Source organism: Miscanthus floridulus, chromosome 1, assembly GCF_019320115.1.
Source record: "Miscanthus floridulus cultivar M001 chromosome 1, ASM1932011v1, whole genome shotgun sequence".
Taxonomy (NCBI): Eukaryota; Viridiplantae; Streptophyta; class Magnoliopsida; order Poales; family Poaceae; genus Miscanthus; species Miscanthus floridulus.
The window spans coordinates 156508111-156532413 of record NC_089580.1 but is presented as its reverse complement, the minus strand read 5'-3'; the positions used below and the strand labels follow the sequence as shown (position 1 = coordinate 156532413).

At 43.9% G+C, this 24303-nt stretch overlaps 1 protein-coding gene and 1 pseudogene across 1 annotated transcript; one reads left to right on the top strand and one right to left on the bottom strand.

The window, feature by feature from the left end:
* The first annotated feature begins 13514 nt into the window (after window positions 1-13514).
* LOC136499172 (U4/U6 small nuclear ribonucleoprotein PRP4-like protein) lies at window positions 13515-17535 on the top strand. The gene is made up of 5 exons (XM_066494875.1): window positions 13515-14257; window positions 15336-15789; window positions 15974-16171; window positions 16257-16338; window positions 17120-17535. Exons 1-5 carry the CDS (start codon window positions 13518-13520, stop codon window positions 17212-17214), a joined length of 1569 nt encoding a protein of 522 aa, XP_066350972.1. The 5' UTR covers window positions 13515-13517; the 3' UTR covers window positions 17215-17535.
* Window positions 17536-18860: 1325 nt separating this feature from the next.
* On the bottom strand, window positions 18861-22199 carry LOC136499165 (uncharacterized; annotated as a pseudogene).
* Between the last annotated feature and the right edge of the window lie 2104 nt (window positions 22200-24303).

Sequence of the window (24303 nt, the reverse complement as noted above, 5' to 3'; positions counted from 1 at the left end):
TAGACCTTTGGGGCGATGATGAACGCTGCTATTGCCATGGAGGGATTGTAGCATGACTCTTAGGTGGAATGGAAGCGCAAGCAGGTGGCTACTGGGTCTTCTAGTCACCCCTAGGCACAAAAGGTACAGGTTGTCAAGCGGGTGCCCTACCAGTCCTCGGGTGGGCATTCGTTTTGATAGCCTCAGCAGACCTTTTAGGCACCTTCCACTCAGTATTGTGCACCTACTCAGTAGGTGCAACATCAGCAGCCCCAGGGACAGTAGGTCCCACCTTGTCTAGGATAGGGGAACAAGGCTGGTGCTTATTTCAAGTGTGGCAAGGAAGGCCACTATGCCTGGGAGTGTCCACAAAACCAGCCTACACAATCAGCTTAGCCCTCAGCCAACTCTTAGCTGGTCAAGCGGACTATTATCAAGAAGAAGGTGCCAGTCAGTCGTTCTGGATAGGGTAATTTCACAGAGGCTGAGGAAGTATTGCAAAATGAACCGATGATGGCTGGTATGTTCACCATTAATTCCCATCCAGCTTATGTGTTATTTGATTCTGGTGCATCACATTCATTCATGAGCATGGGATTTGCACACCGGCACAATATACCTCTTATGGCTATACCTTTTGCCTATAGAATTAGTACTCTGGGTGCGCAGTTGTGCGTTAATACTCAGACGGACATAGTGGGCTTAGTATTAGCCACTCACACTTACCGTCTCTAGTTCATGGTACTGCCTGGGTAAGGCATTGATGCAATTCTGGGAATGAACTGGTTGCGTGTATATGGGATAGTTTTGAATCTAAAGCAGAGAGTTGTGGAGTTACGGCTTCCTTCTTCTGAGGATAGGATGTCTCTTCTTATGCCCTCAGATCCAGTCTTACCTATTGCTGCTCATGCTGAAGCTTCTCCTGATCTTACCTCTATTCCTATGGTATGTGAGTTCTAGGATGTTTTTTCTGAAGATCTACCTAGGTTGCCACTGGATAGAGATGTGGAGTTCTCCATTGAGTTAGAGCCTGGTACTGCTCCTATCTCCCAACGCCCATACCTCATGGCCCCAAAGGAATTGGCTGAAATGAAGAAATAGTTAGAAGAGTTGTTGAAAAAGGGATTCATCCGTCCTAGCTCTTCACCATAGGGTTGTCCAGCCATTTTTATGAAGAAGAAGGATGGCACTCTTCGGATGTGTGTGGATTACCGCCCTCCCAATGTGGTAACCATTAAGAACAAGTATCATTTACCTCGTATTGATACTTTGTTCGATCAACTAGCTAATGCCAAGGTGTTCTCCAAGATTGACCTCCGTTCAGGCTATCATCAAATCAAGATTAGACCACAAGATATACCAAAGATACCTTTTTCTACTAGGTATGGGTTGTATGAATACCTAGTCATGGCTTTTGGTCTCACTAATGCTCCGGCATTCTTCATGTACATGTACCTCATGAACTCAGTCTTTATGCCGGAGTTGGACAAGTTTGTGGTGATATTCATTGATGATATCTTGATATATTCCAAGAACAAGGAAGAGCATACCCAACACCTTCGGATAGTACTAAATCAATTAAGAGAACACCAACTGTATGGCAAATTCAGCAAGTGTGAATTTTAGTTAGATCAAGTGCAGTTTTTTGGACATGTTCTGACCCCTGATGGCATATCTGTAGACCCAAGCAAGGTGCAAGATGTACTAAATTGGAAGTCTCCCAAGTTAGTGCACTAGATTTGTCAGTTCCTTAGTCTTGCTAGGTATTATCGGTGATTCATTCCTGACTTCTCCAAGATAGCTCAGCCGATGACCAAGCTGCTCTAGAAAGATGTTGAGTTTGTTTGGAGCCCAGCTTGTGAAGAAGCCTTTCAAGCTTTGAAGAAATTTCTCACCACTGCTCATGTTCTGGCTCAACTAGATATTGATAGACCTTTTGATGTATATTGTGATGCCTTGAAGATGGAGTTGGGATGTGTGCTTATGCAGGATGGGCGTGTGATAGCTTATGCTTCGCACCAACTAAAAAAGCATGAAGTGAATTACCCCACCCATGATTTAGAGTTGGCTGCAGTGGTGCATGCTCTTAAAATTTAGAGGCATTACTTGTTGGGCAACAAAGTGCATATTTTTACAGATCACAAGAGCCTCAAATATATCTTCACTCAGTCTGAGTTAAATATGAGGCAAAGGAGATGGTTGGAATTGATCAAGAATTATAACTTGGAGGTACATTACCACCTAGGAAAGGCCAATGTGGTAGCTGATGCTTTGAGCCGGAAGTCATATTAGGTTGAAGAAACACCTTTGTCTCTCAACCATGCTGAGGTGCTGGCTCACATTGTCTTAGTCTCAAAATTACTTGAGCAGATTATTACGGAGCAAAGGCAAGACACTTTAGAAATTCCTCACATCAAGAAATTGATTGCCGAAGGGCGTGATCCTCAGTTTAGCATTGATGAGCAAGGGGTAGTAAGGTACAAGAACAGATTGGTGGTTCCATCAAATGAGGAGATTAGAAGAAAGATTTTGAATGAAGCTTACTATTCCAAGTTGTCTATCCATCCTAGTAGCAACAAGATGTACCATGATTTGCGCCACTTGTATTGGTGGTCCAACATGAAGCAGGACATCACCAAGTATGTCGTGAAGTGTGACACTTGTGGGAGAGTTAATGCCGACCACATGCGTGCCCTAGGATATTTGCAGCCCTTGTCCATTCCTATGTGAAAATGGGAAGATATTTCTATGGATTTCATTGTGGGTTTACCCCGCACATCCAAGGGCTATAACTCTATTTGGGTCATTGTGGATCTCTGTACCAAGTCAGCCCATTTTCTCCTAGTGGATTCTAGATATTCTGCCAGAAAGTATGCTGAGTTGTATTTGGACCAGATTGTGACCCTGCATGGAGTCCCCCTTACTATTGTCTCTGATAGAGGGTCAGTTTTTATCTCTCGCTTCTAGGAGCAACTCCAAGAGTGTCTTGGTACTAGTCTCCTCTACAGTTCAGCCTATCATCCATAGACTGATGGCCAAACAGAAAGGGTAAATCAGGTACAAAAAGATATGTTGAGAGCTTATGCCATTTCTTTTCTGGAGAAGTGGGACAGATGCTTGAACTTAGCTCAGTTTTCCTACAACAATAGCTATCAAGAAAGCATTCATATGGCACCCTTTGAAGCTCTATATGGGAAGAAATGTAGGACACCACTCAACTCGGTTGAAGTGGGAGACCATGGATACTTTGGGCCTAACTTCATCAAAGAAGCTCGAGAGCAAGTCAGCATTATTTAGGGTCATTTGAAGGTAGCTCAAAGCCAATAGAAAGCTTATGCGGACAAGCAAAGAAGGCCTTTGCAGTTTGTACTTGGGGATTATATGTACCTCAAGGTGTCGCCTATGCGAGGGGTGCATCGGTTTGGTGTCCATGACAAGCTAGCCCCTCGTTATATGGGTCCTTATAAAATTTTGAGGCAGTGTGGCACTGTTGCTTATCTTCTCCAACTTCCAGATATTTTATCTATGGTACATGATGTGTTCCACATATCTCAGTTGAAAAAGTGTTTGCGGGTCCCTGATGAAGCTGTGGAAATTGAAAGGCTTCCTCTCCAGCCTGACTTGACGTATATTAGGCATCCTGTCAAGATCTTGGATGAAAAGGAAAGAGTGACAAGGAACAATATGGTGAAATTCTACAATGTTCAGTGGCAAAACCACTCAGAGGATGAAGCCACGTGGGAACAAGAGAGCTATATCTTGAAGCATTACCCCCATCTTCTTTCTGGTTCATCGAGGTAGTTGTCTACATTGAAATGTAATCCTTATCTCTTTTCCCACACTAGACACATGAAATCTTGGGAGGAGATTTTGTTTTAGGGGGTAGATTTGTAACACCCTTAGTGTTACACTATAAATTTTTCCTAAAACACTGCATGGGCATCATGTTTATGTGATAGTGTATGTAAAATAGTGTGTAAATCAATTTTGGTAACACGAAATGAAAGTTACATTTCATAGTCAAGTTATAGTACTTAGGGTTGTAAATCAATTTTTATTAAGCGAAAATGCTATAGAACGTATATACGGAATTTTAGTAAAGTTAGAAGTACAAACCGGGTAGGTGACGATGAAATACTTAAGGTCGCGAAAGGAATTCACTAGCTAGCATACCGAATAGCTTGGAAATCGAATTTGACACGAATCCAGTCGAGACTTAGTCAAATTTCATAAGTCAGAAAACGGTTTGACAAGGCCAAGTTTGGCAAATTTTTTAGGCAAATTGGATTAATTAGTGGTATGGTTTCATGGCTGATTTTGGTAGCCTAACATGCCTTCTTGAGTATAGAATAGGTGGTTCGGCGTTTGAAGTAACGAATTTGATTTTTGGGGCGCTTTAAAAATCATGCATGGCACGTTTCCGGCTAGTGTTAGTGACTAGGCATGGTAACCATGCCTCGGCTCAGTGCCACAACGCTGGCTTGCCACGCGCGCACACCGCCGCGTAGGCCCTGCATCACCGCTACTGTGCCCAAGCAAGTGACTCACGCACGCAAGCACGCACGCACTCACGCGCATCGCCACGCTCGGTGGGACACTGGGGCCGGTGGCACTAGCCGCTCTGCTCCACCACTATCATCGCTGCATCATCGTCCCATCATCGTGCTGCCCTACTTTGTCACCATCACGCCACTGCACATAGCCGTCGCGTCCGCCTGCGCCTCTACGTAGCTGTCGTCTCAGCTTAATGCATGTGGCCTTGCTGAGGCACAACTTGTCGTTCACCATTAATGGGGCCATGATCGCACGACTGCGTTGCCACCGCCCGCACGCGGGTGTGCCCCCTCTCCTGGCTGCGCTGGCTCACAACGATTGCTCGGGTGCAGTCACGTCCCGCACGGTTCGGGCCAGTGGCTGGACCCCATTCCCTTCTTTTCCCCTCCCTCCTCTGCTGCTGGGCCATCCAAGCCATGCCTTCAATCTGGCATGGTGAGGTTGTGTCCATTCAATTCAGCGCGCGTTTGACTTTGTCTTCAAGTCTGTTGGCCAACCGACCCCACACCATGTCGCATCATACCTTGGCAAGCTCCAATTTGGAGCCGGCGCCACCGTCGTGCCATTAAAGGCATAGACACTGTTGCTGTGGGCATTACCCGCCTAGTTCTTCTGAGTCCAATTGGTTGTACCCTCAGCCTCACCTCGTAGTCCTCCACCCTATGTGCACCCCAATTTGCACTGCTACTACCTGCCCAGCGTCGCTGACACGGTCGCGCCACTGTGGTCATCGCCGTGTTTGCCATGCGCACGTGGCCGGACTCACTCAGCCTGTCCCTAGTCAATCCATCACATCTGGTAGCTTCTAGGTGAGTTGTTGATGCCCATCCTCTAGTCCTTTAGTCTTGTTTGTGCCTGAGCTCATGGGAACATGGTCGTCGCCGCTGTAGGAGGCCCGCCGCCATGGAGGGAGCTCGAGACCGCATCTCTGTTCACCACTTCACCGCCCATCGCCTCGCGTTCGCATCATAGTGAGCATTGGCTCACTATCGGGGGTGGGGAGGGGCTAGGCTGGCCGGTGTGACCACCCTATGCCAGCACCGTCATGCCGGTGCACGCGCGGGTGCTCGAGGACTCGGCCATGGTAAAGACAGTTTGTTCCGAGGGCTTATCTGTAAAATAGCTGACTATAGGAATAGTATCGTGTGTCTCAGGGCAAATAGGAATATGAGGAGATCATCGAGGAATACAAGGAGGAGATTCTCATACTAGAGGGAGCCCCGAAGCCATCTGTTGCTGACTTTGTTGACACCCCGCCTGCCCAAGTCAAGCCCTAGTGCATAACCTCTATTTTTGAATGATCATTGAATATATATATATATATGATCTGCATTTACGTTATAGGCATTTTATGGAAACTACATGCATAGATATATTTACCTATGAGTTCTACTAGTATAGGTCTAGTAGCTGCTATGCTTAGGATTTCGGTAGCGTGAGTAACCTGCCGTTACTCACAATAGGTGATTACTAATATCACTCATGATAAATGGTGGAAAAGAAAAATGGAGACTAGGCAGGGATATGGTTTGGGTATTGGTGGGTGTAAGAGGTTGTGTTCTGCAGCCAACGGGGCATAGCTTGGTTACACTTTATCCCTATCTGTGTCGGTTAAGGATCGGTTGTTGCATTGGACTCTAGGCAAGTTATAGACTTATTATCCTGAGCACATACTTATGTATGGGCATAGGGAAGGCTTGTTGCTCTCTTATCATGGGTTCCGGCTCTTTCCGGACCGACTGGTTGAAGGCGGGGATGGTGGAGGTCTAAGCACCACACTGAGTCCGGTACTTAGGAGCGGGGACTTGGAGTCCAAGTTTGGACAGGGACCTGGACCCCGTGACAGGAGAGTGGTGGGTTGGTTCTACTTGTGCCTAGGGTACAAGCGGGCATGTGTTTTAGGGTACCAGCTGGGCACATTGATTCACTAATCGCCGGCGATCCGGTATGGCTTGTCTACACTCTAGCATCATAATAAGAACTGAAAGATGAAAGGTGGTGAAATGGAATTGTTTGCTCAACTCCTGCTTGAAAGTAGAACAGGTGCTTACCTAGAATGGCTAGATAAAGTAATAATCATGACTGCTAAAGATAAACATACATAAGGATGCACTATTAGTATTGCTTTCTGCAAAAAGGAACCTAGCAAACCATAAAGCTTATCATATTCCTTGGACTTGAGAAATTATTCTCACTAGTTGGATAAGGCTTGTGAGTACATTGTGTACTCAGGGTTTATTTACCCTTGTTGTAGGTATTGCTTGAGGAGTAGCCATTGTGTGAAGGATTCTTTTGGTGGGCACAGATGGATCCTTATATATTATCGATAGATGTTTCGTTTCCTTCCGCTGTTAAATTTCTACACTCTGTATTTGGTACTGTAATAATATATTTTTAAGAACCCTGGATGTATGAAATGGACTAAGCAATATAAACCTGTTCTCATTATTGGATCCTATGGAAAAAAATGTGGATTATTCGGGCTCTTCCTTAGGGTGTGCTCGATGGAACCCGTCCGATGTAGCTTGCTTTCGGGGTGTTTAGTGTCTGGTGGAAGACGAGCGTCTCGGTAAGTGCGTTATTTCGAGCGGTTCTACCACATGTACTTGCTAAGCAGAAAAGTACCATCAATGGATAACACTGGATGACAGTGCCTAAAGGCCTCTACGCACTAGGGAAAGCACCAGAATGCACGAAAGAATATCTGCGTCCCATCCTTCCATTCATTCAGCTTCGGGATATACACGTAATGCATGCCTGGATTTGCTGCTTTCATTGCATTGAACATTGCTGGCAACTACTCGTACCCCTCCTCTCGGTCCCCATATATCATCTTCTAGGCCCATTGCTTTGCCCTCCATGCTTTCCCATACTTTATGTCATACTTAAATATCTCCTTAGTCATCTCCATAATTGTCCTAACCTTTAAGTTGGGCTGACCCTTCAAAGTTGTGTATAACTTTTTGATAATGAGGGTAGAGGTCAACTATCTATGCTTCTGTTTATAGATCTGTTTAGGCACAAGTGTGTGGACCTACAATTTTGGTGATCTTGAATTTCCCTGTGGCTATCTGTTTGCGAGCACAGACCCTCCAATTGCAATCTGTCATCTCGCACACCACCGTGTAACGGCGCTCCACATAGGAGTGCCTCACCTTGAATGGTCTCTTATGTCTCACAGAATATTCCTGTAGCCACCTTCTTAAGGTGGGCAAGTCCTTGAAGACCATGTCCTTTTGAGTTTTCACGCTGTCATCGGCCTTAGGAGCCTCTAGCAGCTCGTCATCTCTTCCTTCTCCATAAACATGTTGAGAATGACTAAGGTCACTGAATTCATGAACCAATGGATCACGATCAGGACATAAGCGTCTGATGAGCTCCATTTCTTATTCGCTCAAAGCTACAACTGGACGGTCATCATCAGAATCAACGGCCCTTGTTGTGCCATAAGGCTCCTCATCATCCGCAATATCAACATCTACATTGTTAGAGGCCATAAACCCTAGGTCCATGTTGATTGATGGAGGAACAGGAGCACAACCATAATTATTAGGATTGTCTCCTGCATTTAAAGCACAAATATGGATAGCATTGAGACAAAGGAATAGAATGAACAAAGAATAAGGAAAGCATAAGTGTTACTAAATCACTTACTAGGATGATTCTGGGTCAAAGGGATCTCCTGAGGGGCACCAACAACATCATCAGTCCCACATTCTATACGGACAACAGGACATACACCAACCTCATTCGGGGCAGAATGAGCATCGGGCACCACAAACACATCTTCCACACCACCTCACGGTTGGATAACAGAAGCTCAGAGGGGGCCGGATTCTCTGGTGCCGGCGACAACCCATGAGGGGGTGAATACCCATAAGGGGTGGGATCATTGGACAACTTCCGCACAACTAAATTCAAACATTGAAACTCATTCTTCACGATAGTTTTGACATATTTGTCCCATTGAGCCTCCGATGCAATTGGGACCAACCGCCTCAAAATTGTCCCTGACCTGCCATGGTGAAGTACCCCCTCAACTAAGATGGCATCTTCATTTGAATTGCATTTAAGCTCATCACGAGCCCTCCCAAACAACTCAGAAACAATAGCCGATCATCGAATATCACTGGCACCCTTTGCATTCCAATAAAACTAACATTTCCAAACTCGTCTTCCTCCACACTTCCTCCATGATACAGGGTGACTACGTTGTCCATCTAGTTGGTATGCACAACACCAAAGTTATTACGGGTTTAACTAATATGGGTATAACTAAATTACATACATATAAAAGTTTCTGACTCTCTACCTAAATAAATAAGTATTTAATCTAAACCACCTATCTATCTAACTACATCTACTACAAGTACTACCTATATAACTAAATTACCTAACTATCTAACTATCTATCTAAATTAGTAAATAAATATCTACCTAAATTAGCTAACTAAATTACATCACTAAATCACTAAATAACTAAAAAAGCTTTACCAAACTACAAAGCTATATAAAATAAATAACTACATTATCTAACCTAACTCAATTAAAAAAACTAAAGAAAAAATACCTGGGAGCCGGTGGCGTCACTGGGGGCGGTGGGGCCACTGGGAGCCGAGGGAGCCGGTGGGGGGTTGGGTGGGGGAGCCGCCTGACTCGAACGCCGGCGGCCCGCTGGCCAGCGGGGACACCGGGGAGAAGCAGGGGCTGCCCTCGCCGCCGGTGCGCGTGGAAGGAGCTTTGGGGCGACGAGGGCGGCTGAGGGAGCGGATGGGGGAGCGAGGGAGGCGGCCGACGCTCTGAGGCAGCCGGCGGAGGAGGCGCGGGCGACGGCGGGCCTGGCTGGCGGTGGCGGTGAGAGGGAGAGGAGAGATAGAGCGTGAGAGAGGGAGAAAGAGAGCACGAGAGAGAGCTACGGCGGCCACACGCTGAATCCATGCTCGGCGCCAGAATACATGGCGCCGAGGTCGGTGCCAAGATTTGTGGCGCTGAGCTCGGCGCCAAGATCTGTGGCGCCGACCTCGGCGCCATGTATTCTAGCGCCGAGGTACCAGCCACGTCAACGCCACCTAGGCTTCCCTGCTGTGCTCGGCCAAGCACCTCGGAGCCAAGATCTGTGGCGCCGAGACGTGTTACCTCGGTGCCATGAGTCCTGGCGCCGACCCCCAGGGTCTAAAGATGAGTTTACATCTCCCAGAAGGTCAAACGTAAATTTTCTTAAAAAATAGACCAAATTGTAAAAAATTGGTCCGTGCCGCCCATTTAGCCATCTATAATGTTATCTGATCTAATTGCTCTGATTAGTTGATTGACCGGTAGAAAAGAACATGTAGCTGGTGTTAGCTTCTTTGTCTCTACCTTTTCTCTTGTTTCTTTTTTGTGGTTTGTTCCTATATCTCTTAAATTAATTGCATGGCCTTTTTCATCATGGTGATTAGTTGCTTGATGACCGTGAATGTATCTGTTATAATCATGATATACATACCTAATTATTTCCTTGCAAATACTTTGTCGCTCTTAGGGCAACTCCAAAAGTACCCAAGAATTTCTTCCCAAAACCATAAAGTTTTCCAACTCGCCAAAAAGTATCGAGAGGAATAAATAAGATCATCTCCAACCGTAATTCACTGCTCAAACATAGAAGACAATTTTACATCAAGAATTATATATTATTTCTAAATTATCCTAACCATTTTTATATATTCTTTCTCTCTTATACATTTACATCACGAATGCTTATTCTTTCCCCCACCCTTTCACTTTTAGATTGTCCGATGGATAGGCGCGCGGATATATCTACGTGATCGGACGATTTTTCCAAGCACGGAAAGATTGGGAGTTGTTGGAGAGCAATTTTTTTCAATCTTGCAAAAAAAAAACTCAAGATTGGGAGTGGTTTTTGAAAACTCTTGGAGATGCTCTTACTTGTTAGTCTCTAAAACACATCTGGTGAAATAACACTAATCTAGATCATCTATTTATTTGAATCAGACCATAAAAGTATAGGTTAAGCATACATACACCCTACATATTAGAAACACACTAACATAACACATATCCTGTGTTAGCATTTTTGAGACACAGGCCTCTAGCCAAATGGCCATTCTCTAAACTTTGCTTGACCAGATAAAAAACTTCACTTTCTAGACAACTCTTAAGTAATATTTTTTCCGAACAAGTCGCCTAGGCCTCCGATCAAACAACACCTTATTGCCCCACAATTGACCAATTGTGACAGATCTATTTGTGCATGGAACAAGAACACTGGTGCTAACTTGCTAAAATCGCCACCTTCCTTTGATCGTCTACATGATTAGGAGGGTTTGAATAACATTTCAGTTTTGTTCTACACTTTGGATCAGTCCTCCTTCTGCTCAGTAAGCACAGAACCAACATGCATTGCTATGTTCAGTAGAGGAACCCATGCGAAGCAATTATCAGCCTTCGTTCAGACAGGCGAAGAGGTTCTATGAACTAACCTGGGAGCAAAGCGATGACCGGTAGTTACTTGACTTGAGGGTGAGCCGGTGAGGTGAATGAAGTCACCTACGCAGCCAGAACGATATATTTGTCAACTTTAACTGAGATGTGGCATTCAAGATGATAGTGTTCAACATCAATACGCTGCAATCCAATAGTCACTAAAATTTTCCAAAACAACATGACGATGATGCAGTGAAAACCAATAATAGACTACAATCCAATAGTCACTAAAATTCAGTTAGATACTTGGTCAGGCAAAATTGAGGCTTGCAAGATTTAGGCCTTGATAAAGAACTCATAGAGGATATATATACAAAGCCAGACAATACAACACTAAGCACTTAGGCTCATAGTACATCTAAAAAAAATCTAGGCACAAAACAACAGACACAACATGAACATGAAAGAACCCAGACCAATCTTCACTTCTATTCCTAAACCTCCATCTAAACTTGGGAAAGACCTCCCTGATTATGGTCTCCAAAAGTTCACAGTCAACCTTGAAACTTAATCTTTCTTCTTCCTTATGTAGCAAGGACTCGACGAAGACAACACTCTTTTGGATATAAACCATGGAGACGAAGAGAACCAGCGTGGATATCCAAGTCACCCAACTCATGGCAGAGGCCCAATCCAACTAAAGTTGGAGTCCATCTCGAATTCCAGGAGTAGTCTCAGATAAAATCGACTCCCAGAACATATATAGACTCCGTTTTCGACGATCCACGTATACATGGAAAAATAATTTCATAAGCTAACTAATGGCTTTGGTCTGACATCAAAATTATTCCGGGGTTAGCGGAGATTGTAGAAACAAGTTAGCGCCCATAATCTGGCAGGGTGCTACGACAACGTCTTTTGATCCGTTGGGCCATGTATCGTCTTAGAGCCCATTAGGGCGCGTGTCTAGGGGTTTGCACGCCAAGATATTATAATTATCCATTGTCGCACTCGTTAGGATTTGAGTTTTGTTGTATTCTTTGTTTTTCTCGTGAAATAAACATTGCTTTTAGTACTTGTATCGCTAAGATCGATTGCATGAACCAGTGCCCCTATTCTTGATCTTATTCGACTGTGTTGACTAATCAAGTCTTGAACCCCATATCAGTTTGATAAACTTCATATACATTTGCAATTTCAGATTGTGCTTTTCACATTTTTGCTTGTGTTCTCGATTCGTTTGCAGGAAAGCATTCTAGGCGAGGTCAATCGCGTTGTGCATGGTTGATAACCAATGGAGTAGTGGTGTAATGATTGTGGGGTCCGAAGCAAACTTGGTTCGAATGCTAGATCATGAATGTCAAGTTCTCCCGAACATATCGAAAGACCGGGCCGTGTCTACATCAAGTGGCATCAGAGACCGAGTTGTCCATTAGGTGTATCTCTGCTTTTCTTTTTAGATTAGATTTATTTTTGCTTTACCTAGAGCCCAAAAAAGCCAAAATCAGAAACGAATCAGAAACCACCATGGACCCTTTTGTGCTACAGGACATGAGATAACCAATAGGACAAGAGATAATCAATAGACTACAGGACAAGAGATGACCAATGGACTATTTTTACTTTACCTAGAGTTGTCCAATCAAGTAGCCCTTTTGTGCTTTGCAATTTCGTTTTTGATTTGTTTTGTTAGGTTTGTGTGGTTTAGTGTGTTATTTGTTGAAGTTCAATCGTCTGTGCCGATGTCCTATATCCACCTTCCCCAACAATAAGTCAAGGCCCCCACGTCACTTACTTGCCCTCGCTAGCCATCTTTGTGTGAACGCTCTAGTTAGGTTGCAAGCTGTTGTGTGATCTTCGGCTGCACCTCAGCCCTCCTTTCAACTGGTAAAATCTACAGTTTCATACACTCTTTGTTCACCTTGAAAAAAAAACAGAGAACAAACACTCTTTTAACAATATCTCTGAATGCAGGAACTGATACGATATAATACTATAAATAAAACGATATTAATTAGTTAAAGTTATTTCTCAAAAAAAAACCTTTAACTAAAAATATTAAAATTAGTTAAAGTTATTTCTCGGAAAACAAGAATACAGCCGAGGGAGCAAGTCCGATGCCCAATTCGCACCCTTTTGAAATTTGACCTTGGCACACCAAGGCCTTGTTTAGATTACATCCAAATTCCAAGTTTTTTCACTCTCTCTCCATCACATCAATTTTTAGCCGCTTGCATGGAGTATTAAATGTAGGTAAAAAAAATAACTAATTGCACAGTTTAGTTCGAAATCACGAGATGAATCTTTTGAGCCTAGTTGGTCCACGATTGGACAATATTTGTCAAATAAGACGAAAGTGCTACTATTCATCGGGTTGAAATTTTTTCGCAATCTAAACGAGGCCCAATTCTCTCAGACTCAGGAGGTTTCTGGGTGCAGTCCGCCCGTCAATCGTCCTCTGTCGTGACCGCAAGAACAAACCCCCCGCCCCGCTCGCCACCGCCTCGGCTTCCCACTTCAAAACCCTAACCCTAAACCCCTCCTCGCCGGAGCCCTCGCCCATGGAGAACCCCAGGCCCCAGCCCCCAGCCCCCACCCCTCCCATGGCTCCGCTCCCCGTCCCCGTCCACCCGCCAATCGCCCCCATCCCCGTCCCTCCGCTCCGCGCGCCCGCCGCCGCCGCCGTTGCTTCCATGGCCTCCACCTCCACTTCCTCCGCCGGGGGCGGAGGCGAGGCCGAGTACGAGGTCTCCGACGACCACCGTGCCGCGCGGGAGCGCCACGAGCGCGCGGTGCAGGAGCTCCTCCAGCGGCGCCGCGCCTACGCCATGGCCGTGCCCACCAACGACTCCGCCGTGCGGGCCCGCCTCCGCCGCCTCGGCGAGCCCATCACGCTCTTCGGCGAGCGCGAGATGGAGCGCCGCGACCGCCTCCGAGCCCTCATGGTCCGGCTCGAGGCCGATGGCCAGGTTGACCGTCTCCTCCGCGCGCAGGAGGACGACCAGGCCGCGCGCGCCGGCGAGGAGGAGGAGGAGCAGATCCAGTATCCCTTCTTCACCGAGGGCACGCAGGAGCTTCTCAAGGCGCGTGTCGACATTGCACAGTACTCGCTGCCCCGTGCCAAGGCCAGGATCGAGAGGGCCAAGCGCCGGCACGAGGATCCCGATGAGGACCCAGAGGCGGAGGCCGAACTCGTCGTGAAGCAGGCTGGGGAGTTTGTCCTCGAGTGCAGCGAGATTGGAGATGATCGCCCTCTCACCGGCTGTTCCTTCTCTCGTGATGCATCAATGCTGGCCACAAGGTACTTCCTCGTAATCATACGGAATTACATTGCTTTGTTCTTGTATGTCTCAAACAAATGCTGTGAGGCAAGGATGCAGAGAACTGTTACCTATTAATTGTATTATGTGATTTCAGTAGTTAATTCTGGGTATGGCAATAAGTCTGATCATTTTGACTAAGCATATCATAATAAGGGGTATCCAATATAGAAAAAGCTTTTACGCTGTGGACAATGATAGAAAATAATCTGAACTGCTGTAGTTTTTTGTTGGGAGTCCATGTTTAGTCAATTTATTATACTTTGTTGCATGGGTTCATGCACTTGTGCAGTCCTGCTTGAGCTTAATTGCGATGAGTTTTTCACCACAAGCGAACTGCAACTAGTAAGTTCAGATATGACATTCGAAAATGTCACCATCTGGTCACTTGGGAATTAACTAAGTTAGCTGTATTTTAGATGTCTGAAATCACTGGGCTGCTAGGAAGCCAGGATCAGATTTGTTTCTCTTCTAGTTGATAGAGAATGTCCAACATATTATCAATCCCATATTCTCATCTGGGGTTGGTTGGAACTTGTATCACTACCGAATGCACATAATCACCCCTTATCCTGAAGAACCTTGGTAGAACATAAAGCTGAAGTTAGACATCTGTACTTTGGCTTTATTCAGGATTATTAAAATAACAGCAACAAGACCATCTTCAGCGATATTCACTTTAAAGGGGTGTACCCAGTGCAGAGAGCCCCCGCTCTGTGCGGGGTCTGGGGAAGGGTGTCAATGGCAAGCCTTACCCTCGCCTGTGCAATGCGAGGAGACCGCGACTCGAACCCGGGACCTTCCGGTCACAGGCGGTAAGACTCTACCGCTTGCACCAGGTTAAATTAGTAGCAGTTCATGTGCACAATAAATAAGATTGTTAACTGAAGTTAAACAACTTATCTATGTTACCAATGTCATGTGCAACTAGTTGCTTATTAAATGTCATGATAGCTATCATATCTTTACATTTGTTTTGAGCTTTAACATGGAAGATTATGTTCTTGTACTCTTGCTTCCTTTTCAGGAAATAACCATTTGCTTATCCGCATTGTGTAGTTCCTGGAGTGGAATAATCAAAGTATGGAGCATGCCACAATTAACTAAGGTTGCAACCCTGAAAGGTCACACAGAACGTGCAACTGATGTTGCCTTCTCTCCTGTTGATGACTGCTTAGCAACAGCTTCAGCTGATAGAACTGCAAAATTATGGAAACCAGATGGGTCACTTTTGATGTCTTTTGATGGCCACCTTGATCGTCTTGCTCGCCTTGCTTTTCATCCATCTGGAAAGTACCTTGGTACAGCTAGCTTTGACAAGACTTGGAGATTGTGGGACATCAATACTGGAAAGGAGCTGCTACTTCAAGAAGGGCACAGCAGAAGTGTGTATGGAGTTAGCTTTCACCCTGATGGTTCTTTGGCAGCATCTTGTGGTCTTGATGCATATGCTCGAGTATGGGATCTGAGATCAGGAAGATTGTTCTTTGCCCTTAAGGGCCATGTGAAACCTGTAAGTTCTTTCTTTTCTTCTGTTTAGTTTCTTTTCTCTTTTTTTTTCTTTTGCAGCATGGAACGATGGAACTTTAAAAGTACCTTTACAGTATTTTGTATGGGATTATATGTATGTTGTTGTGGAGCTGTAATTGTCTAGTGAACACCACATTTGTATGACTTAATTTCATTTTCTATTTCAGGTCCTAGGAGTCAGCTTCTCTCCTAATGGTTATCTGGTTGCAACTGGAAGTGAAGACAATTTCTGTCGAATATGGGATTTGAGGAAAAGGCAAATGTTGTACTCTATACCAGCTCATAAGAGTCTTATTTCACATGTAAAATTTGAACCCCAAGAAGGGTATTATTTAGCGACTTGTTCCTACGACACCAAAGCAGCGGTACGTTTTATGTAATTTATTTAATGTGTTTTCTTTATTATTCCCTCATTAGCCAATTGGTCTCTCATGCATTCTATGTTTTCAGCTGTGGTCAGCTCGGGATTACAAACCAATCAAAAGTTTGGTGGGCCATGAGTCAAAGGTTACTAGTTTGGATATTAGTGGAGGTGAGATATTACTTATGGTTTTCTTTGTCCCTGTGTATATTATTACATTATTATAAATTCAGAAACCTTATTTAGGAGTAATCAATTCTGCCCCGCATCTGGTTCTGAAAATCAATTTGGGTTATTAATAATTGAAATTGTCATTTCTGATCGTTCACTTAGTTTCTAGTTTGTTAACTAGCAGTGGCAATTTGAATGGGTATGCTATTGTATATTACTTCGCTAGGATTATTTTTTGTTGTGTGATAAGTAGAGTCGCGAGAGTACCATCTTGTAAACTTTATTGTGTACATTTAGGATCTTCAGATGTGGTGCTTTCTAATCACTTGCATCTTTATTATGCCTTGCTTATCCTTTTGTCCCTTCTGCTGGACTTTCAATCTTCAGAAAATTCATTGTGTTACTTTGTATACTAGGTAATACTCCCTCCGTCCCAAAAATAAATAACTTTATAAGGTTTAAAATTTGTCCCAAAAAGAATAACATTCTACAAAAACATGGGAACACTGCCTCCTAATGCGGAAGCTAATCATTAGTGCATGCAAACGATAACTGCCAAATCCAGGAGATACCCTCTAGGATAGGAAATGAGATGAGGGTACATAAGTCTTTTGCCCGCGTCCTTAATCTGTCTAGAAAGTATATTTCGGGACACAGGGAGTATATCTGATACCATTGACATGTTGGTGACCCTTTTTTTTTCTTTCTGTGTGATGTTTTGGTGAAATAGCTTAACATGTTTATAAACTTATAATTGATAATGTATCTTTGGCTAATGCAGATGGACAGAAGACTGTGACTGTCTCTCATGATCATACAATAAAAATTTGGTCATGCAGAAGTAGCACACAAGATAATGCAATGGAGTTGGATTGAGACATTGGCTTCATTGCTGTTAGCCCTGCTCTCTATCCATCAGCTATAAGTAGATGTTCTCCCTTTTTGCTGATCAGACATTCGAAATAGTCATTTTTGCTATTGCACAGAGCTATTCCATAGCATGTATAAACCCTGGCTGAGAAATATGTTCTGCTATGTTAACTTTGCCGGTATGCCTTGTCATATGCTAACATGAATGGATCCCAGATAATAACAAACCATGTTATCCCACTGAAATGGTGAAGCCTTTCGCAGGCTTGCAGTAAACGACATCTTTATCCCTTTTTTTTGTCATTCGCTGTGATAAGTTACTAGTGAGTTACCTTTGTACTAGTACTAGTATTAATGAGTAAAGAGGTGCAAATGAATATTGCAAATTTTGAGTTTCTGCATGGACATTCTAAAATTCTGGATGTTGAGCCAATGAACTCGAGGTCTGCTAGCTTGGGATGTTTTATCCTGTTGCTCGTTTAGTTGACCGGTGGATGTCTTAGTGGATATTGGAGAGTCGAAAGCTCGAATCTCTTACTGGACTGTTTTAAATCTTTTACTTGGAAATAATTATGAACTGGACCATTTTTGTACTACTAAAAGCCCTGCAGGGTGGTCTCGTTTTTATGGAGTATTTGCAGCAGGCTGCTTAACATGCCCCCAGTAGAGAAAAAAAAACTCTAAGAGCATCTCCAAGAGTTCTCTAAAGCAAATCACGGCTAAAGTAGCCTCGTGTGTGTGATTTTTCCAAAAAAACAGAAAGAGTAAGAACTTATTGAAAATATTGAACATATAGAATACAAAATACAAACCAACTCATCTAATTTTGGTGTGTTCGGCTGTTACATTACGCAGTTGATTTCGGATGGTTTCGGATGATTCAATAGTGTTCTGTGAGAGAGAATAAGCTGAAACAAGTCAGAAGTGGTGCAGCTGAACAACCCCCTAGAAAGTACTAGGTCCTAGAAAACAAAGGGGCTATCAAAAACAAACAAATGAGGGGCTCTTGTGGAGATGCTCTTAAAGGCACATCTCTCAAGAAACACAAAAGGGCTATCTAATAAACAAATAAATAGGAGGCCTGTTTTAGGTATAATTAGGGATGAAAACGGATCGGATACGGACGAAATATTATATTTGTTTTTATATTTCTGTTCGGATTCGGATTTGAATATGGATAGTGTCAACCATGTTGGATATGATACGATTGAATATCGACATTATAAATATGCGATTTGAGTATTCAGATACGGATACGATATTGAATGTGAATATTCGGACTCGGATACAAACATATCTGAACATCTCTAAACGGATTCAGTCTCGAATACGGTTGAAAAATATCCGTATCGTTTTCACCCCTAGTATACTGCTGGAAATGCTCCTCTGGCTTCTGCCTGCTAGAGTGCTAGGTAGGTTACCGTGCCTTAGCTCTAAGATCTTTGCAAAATTTCAAGTTCGTATGATAAATTGAAATGGACTAAACCTTTACATTTAATCCAGAATAATAAAAAAAAGATCAAATAAATACCTTCAACCTGCTCACAGCTTAAATTTCTGTAGCTAGGGACGGACAGCTCAAAAAATTCGTGAAGCTAGAGCTCTAATTAACACTTAAAAGTCTCATGCTTACATGTGCATGGTAATATAGTTATTTTATTTTGAAAAGTAAGATTTTGACAGCACATTAAATCAAATACAAGCATTTAACTTGAGGGTGCAAATTAAATCAAGACGACACCACAAATCCAGCAAGTCATCCTTACATAGGTATAGTCAAAGGAAAAAAAATAACAGCATTGGATAACATCCTAGAGTAAACATATTGCAGCAACCTAGAGCGATATAACCACAGTACAATACGAGCAACGAGGATCATTTTTCTTCTACTCTGATGAAGCACTTCCACTTGGCTTGGCATGCCATGCGTATCCAGCAAGCTCTTTCCCCAACTGAGCTTGCCTTTCGAACCAGGGCCACATATGCTCTCTGGTTCCAATAATTAACATCCAACCAATAATCCTTTTCATCTGCTACCACATCACAAAAACCGTTTCACAGAGGTAGATGGCACAAAAGAGCACCAACCATTGCAGGCTCATCCCACGACATACATGACAGGAAGCTCAGTCGGAGCTTGCATTGGCAACTGGCAACCTTCTCCACTTATCCGCATTCTCAACTCCAGATCTTTACTTCGGTTTGGGCAGTGCACCATAACTTCCTCGAGCTGCAGACAGCCCCAGTGCATGTGCAAACATTCTTTTAGCTGCTCTTTCTTCAAGCTTTCAGCAGTAACAGCTCTAGTATTAGTTGTGTGGCACCTTTGGTTTGATGGAGTTTGATACGAGTTACTACCAGCTGAGTTTGGCTCGCATTTCGAACCGCTTCTCTATTATCTGGTGTAACCGGGCAGAAGTTGTTCCTGCTATGTGTTGGAATATTTTTCCCATTCCACAGCTGTTTTCCTCTGCTTTCTGTGGAGGCAACTGTCTCTGTGGTATTTTGAACCTTTTGACCGAGTGCATGGGCAATCATCCGTTGAGCAATAACAGGAGCCTGTCTACATTTCATATGTGACCTATCATTTCCCTTGGCATCATCCCCAGAGAAGATTCGCTCACGAGCAGCTCGATAAGCAGCTTCCCTCTCCTTCAATGATGCTGCTGGAAGTACTGCTGGCTGCTTCAGAGGTTTCAGGTCTGAAAGATAAGGACGTACTGGTTACTGGTTGTACTTTTCATTTTTCAAACCCGCATGCTTCTATGTAAATTTATATGTTGAGATCCATGCAAATAATGTTTACCAAATTCATATTTGTAACCACAAGACTTTTGGCTGAAAGGCGGAGTTCATATCCTGCATACCTGTATTGTCTTTCAGATGCGAGTTTTTTACAGAAACAGCTTCTTGGACAACATCTGCCTTCTGAGGTTTCTGAAAATCTGATAGAGAATCACAATTTGTTACACAGGAGTGAGTACATGAGACCTTACACTGATATGCATAATAGTGGTTATAATAACATTACAAGGTGATGATGTATTCAGAGTTTTTTGGGGGCGACAATAGCTAGGCATCAAAACAAGTATGTCCTATGAAGTATCAGAATATGTCCATACAAACAGCGAAAAGCACATATGCTGCAAATGAACCAGATAATACGTATGTATTGGCTAACCACCCATGTAAAGCCCGCAAGAAGATGGGTGTAGATTTATTTCTACAACCAGTTTTTTTTTACATCTATTGCCAAATCTTGCTTACAAAGATATAAATTGCTCGTCTACAGCCCCTTATAGGTAGATTATGACACTAAGGTGCCGTTTGGATCCCAAAGATTTTGAGAATCCGGATAAAAAGAACCCCAACAGTTTTATTGGATTTCGAGATTCTAAATCCATATAAAATCTAGCCTGTTTGAATGAGAATACAGGATTATGAGATTTTTTTTCTATCCAGATTCTTAAAATCTGGAGGATCCAAACGGGGCCTAAGTATGTCCAAATACTAGATGCACATGATACTACAGATAAAATACCCCCTCTTTTTTTATTATAAATGGGCAGAAAAAATGACTCACCTGTATCATTTCTGGTTAGCACAACAGACGTCAAATCATCACTGCAATCAAACTTCCATAACATATCACTAACAAGGACAGATGGGCTGCAACAAACGATATAGCTAATTCAGCCTAAAGGGAAAATACAACAGCTAAGTATTTACTCAATCAATAAGATATAGCATAGCTTTTGAGATAAATATAGTATAGAAAGAAAAGAGCAGGTGAGAGCAGCAACAAAAGGTAAATCCAACATGAAGAAAGCAAGAATTAATTAGGGTGCAACTGGCATGGTTAGATTCAGATGTAGAGAAAAGAAGTGACCATATCTATTAGTACCTCCAAACAGAATATCATACTACAAGGGATTACATATATCGAAATGCAACTGCAAAGTTGTGTCTGAGTGTGTAGATGAATTGGCTGTAATTTGATTTCTCCCGCATTCATCCAAGCATCAAATGCTGGTCTGCTCTAATGTTAGAACATAGTCTATATAACAGAACAGCAAAGGCATAAAGATGACAGGCAACAAGTCAAGAAAACATGACATGGAGAGAGATTCTATTGGAAGCAAGCTTGGCAACATACATGGCTATTTCAGGGCGGCGCTGGAGGACTAAAATGTCGATCCTCGCTTTCACCAACCGACTCATGAGCGAACCTAGGTAGAAGCAGGCAAATTAGCTGTTAGACACAAGCACAGACACACAACATCACCCCAAATAAGCTAGCAGGAGTACCCATAAATTTCAGCAAGGCGATGCAAGAGAAGGCGGTGGTAGGCCCCGGCAGGCTGGAGCTCTATCGTATCCGCCGCGTCGTCGTCCTCTTCACGGTCGCCGCCGCCCGCGCCGTCGCGGCAGTGCAGCTGCTGGAGGGCTGAGATGAGGGCCTCCTCGGTGGAGAGGATGAGGTGCTTGCTGTGCAGGTTGTCCTTGATGAGCGAGGCCAGTACCTCAACCATGGCGAACTGAGTGGTAGCCATCTCCCGATTGGATTGCCGATGGAAGCAGCGAGCCAATTCGATCTTCCAAGAGCCGAAGGGCGGAAGTGCTGCTGAGGAAAGCCTAGCCTAGCCTATAACCTAGCACAGCCGCAACTCCCCGATTGGGGAGGGGAGGGGAGGGGAGGCGGGCAGCTGAGGCTGGAAGAGGAGAGGATTCGTCGGAAAACCCTGGGCTGAAGCAAGCATCAATTAGCTAGGGCATGGACGCCGTGGAGGAGCGGGGATTCAGTAGGCTATGGGGTATCCGTACAGGTAGGTCTGGACAAAATAATCGTGGCTCGCCAATTCGCTACACTCGTGGCCGGCTCAGCTCGGCTGGACTCGGTTGGTTTTAACTTTTTCATTAGTTGAGTTGGAAGTTTAGCTCGTTATTTTAATAAGTCAGCTCGCGAGCTGTTCACGAGCTAAAATGAGCTAAGGCCTATTAGCCTACGACCATAAATCCAAAAGATGATATGCTGATCTAGAAGTGTACACCTATTCTATTGATATGTAATCCTTATTTTCAGCTGTTCCATATGAATTTTAATTTTACAATTGTTGTGGTACTTAACTGTTGATTTTATGGATTGTTTTACAGAAAAAATATGATAATACTGACATTGAATCTGTGGACTTTTCTAAGTTTGTAATGGCAAGTAACTAGTTAATATGCTGGAACTGCATGATCATGGATGGATCAGCTATGTTGCATGGTTGATACTTTTGATGAACCTGATATGTATTAATCATGTATGGTTGCATAATGGTGGACGTCACCTTCTGAAATTAATATAGCATAAACATTATAAACATGTGTGTCCTATTTTTTTTATAGCTCGCGAGCTAAACGAGCCAGCTCGAGCTCGGTAACAAGTCGAACCGAGCTGTCCCTCTGGCTCATAATATTAACGAGCCGAGCCGAGCTGGCTCGTTACTCTAACGAGCCAACTTAAGCTGTACCGAGCCGAGCTGGCTTGATATCCAGCCCTAGGTACAGGTGCGGAGTCGGAACTTGAGTCCAACTCAATTTGGAATTGGAATCGATGTCGGAATCAGAATTGGAATTGGAATTTGGTGACGTGCGGGTGCAAGGAGCAAGGGAAACGCTCAACAAAGGCATGGAAGCGGAGGATCGGTCAGTCAGTCAGGCCTTTCAGACTCTCTGTTCACTTCTCCCCACTTTGTGTTTAAATGGAGGCGGTGCCAGCGTCCGGATGTTCGGACACACGCGCGTGTCTAAACGTCCGTTCCTGCACTCCGTTTCGTGTGCCCACATGGGCTCGTGTCGTCTAACCCCATGCGGGGACTGCTCGCGTCGCCCTCCGCTTCCCCGTCCAGACATCTGCACCCAACAGTTGTAGCAGGCGCCTGCAATAGATGGATTCCCAGCAACAACATCCGATCTACTTTTGAAACATCTAGATAAAACAATTACAACGTGTGTCTGAAGGCAGACGAAACACTTGAAACATGCGTCTGAAACACTTACAAAAACGCATAAAAACACTTTAGAAATCCATTGCAAAGCAAATGCAACATCCAGGATATAAAACACTTCCTACATATGTGTGAAAATATGCAACATGCAAATAAACATACTTGCGACATACGTCTGAAAAAAGATGAAACATTTAGAACAGACGCTTACAACATACGTGTACAACCATTGCAATATGTGCAGCATCCCGATCTATTTTTGAAACATCCATATGAAACACTTGCAATATACCTCTGAAACATCTGAAACCCTTGGAAAATACGCCTGCAACATGCGCTTTCAGTGCTACGTCTCCTTGCTGTAGAGTTTACTGGTGTAGAACTCGAAAGGAACGCGAAGCTCGCCGCTCCAGTGGAGAAGGCAGGTCCGATGGAGAAGGTCGTGGTGGCTCGCTCTGGTGGAGGCGTGGTGGAGAGAGGCGCGGTGGAGAGTGAGGCGCAGTGGAGAGAAGGCAGCCGGGATGCACGGCGAAGAAGATGAGTGGCATGCGCAGCGGAGCGCGGTCACGAGTTTGCGGAGTTATGATGAGTTTTTTTTTTTTAGAAAACTGCAGTCGCTGGAGGGGAGTGGATAAAAATAGATAGGAGTGCCTTCTGAGCCTCCCAGCCTGCCAGGGGTGCCATTCGGAGGGGACGTACGCTCTAATACAAGCATTACCCTTTAAATTGGAAAGTTAGACGAGTTGAGCTGTGAATACTTTCAAGCTAGAAAGTCGGATAAGGGTCTGTTTATGAATGTTCTGTTCTTTTTTTTTAGTTCTGCTTTCAACTTCGCCCGTCAATTAGTATAGCACCATAAACTTCGCTTGTGACAAAATACATAGTCAGAGACCAAATCTATTTTATTTTAACTCCTCAAGAAGTACTCAAAAACTCAAAATTTGTAACTTTCTTGTGAACTTGCTAGTAAGGACCTATTTAGTTCCCAAAAAATTTTACGCAGTAATCATCACATCGAATCTTGCGGCACATGCATGGAGTACTAAATATAGATGAAAAAAAACTAATTGCACAGTTAGATGAGAAATCGTGAGACGAAACT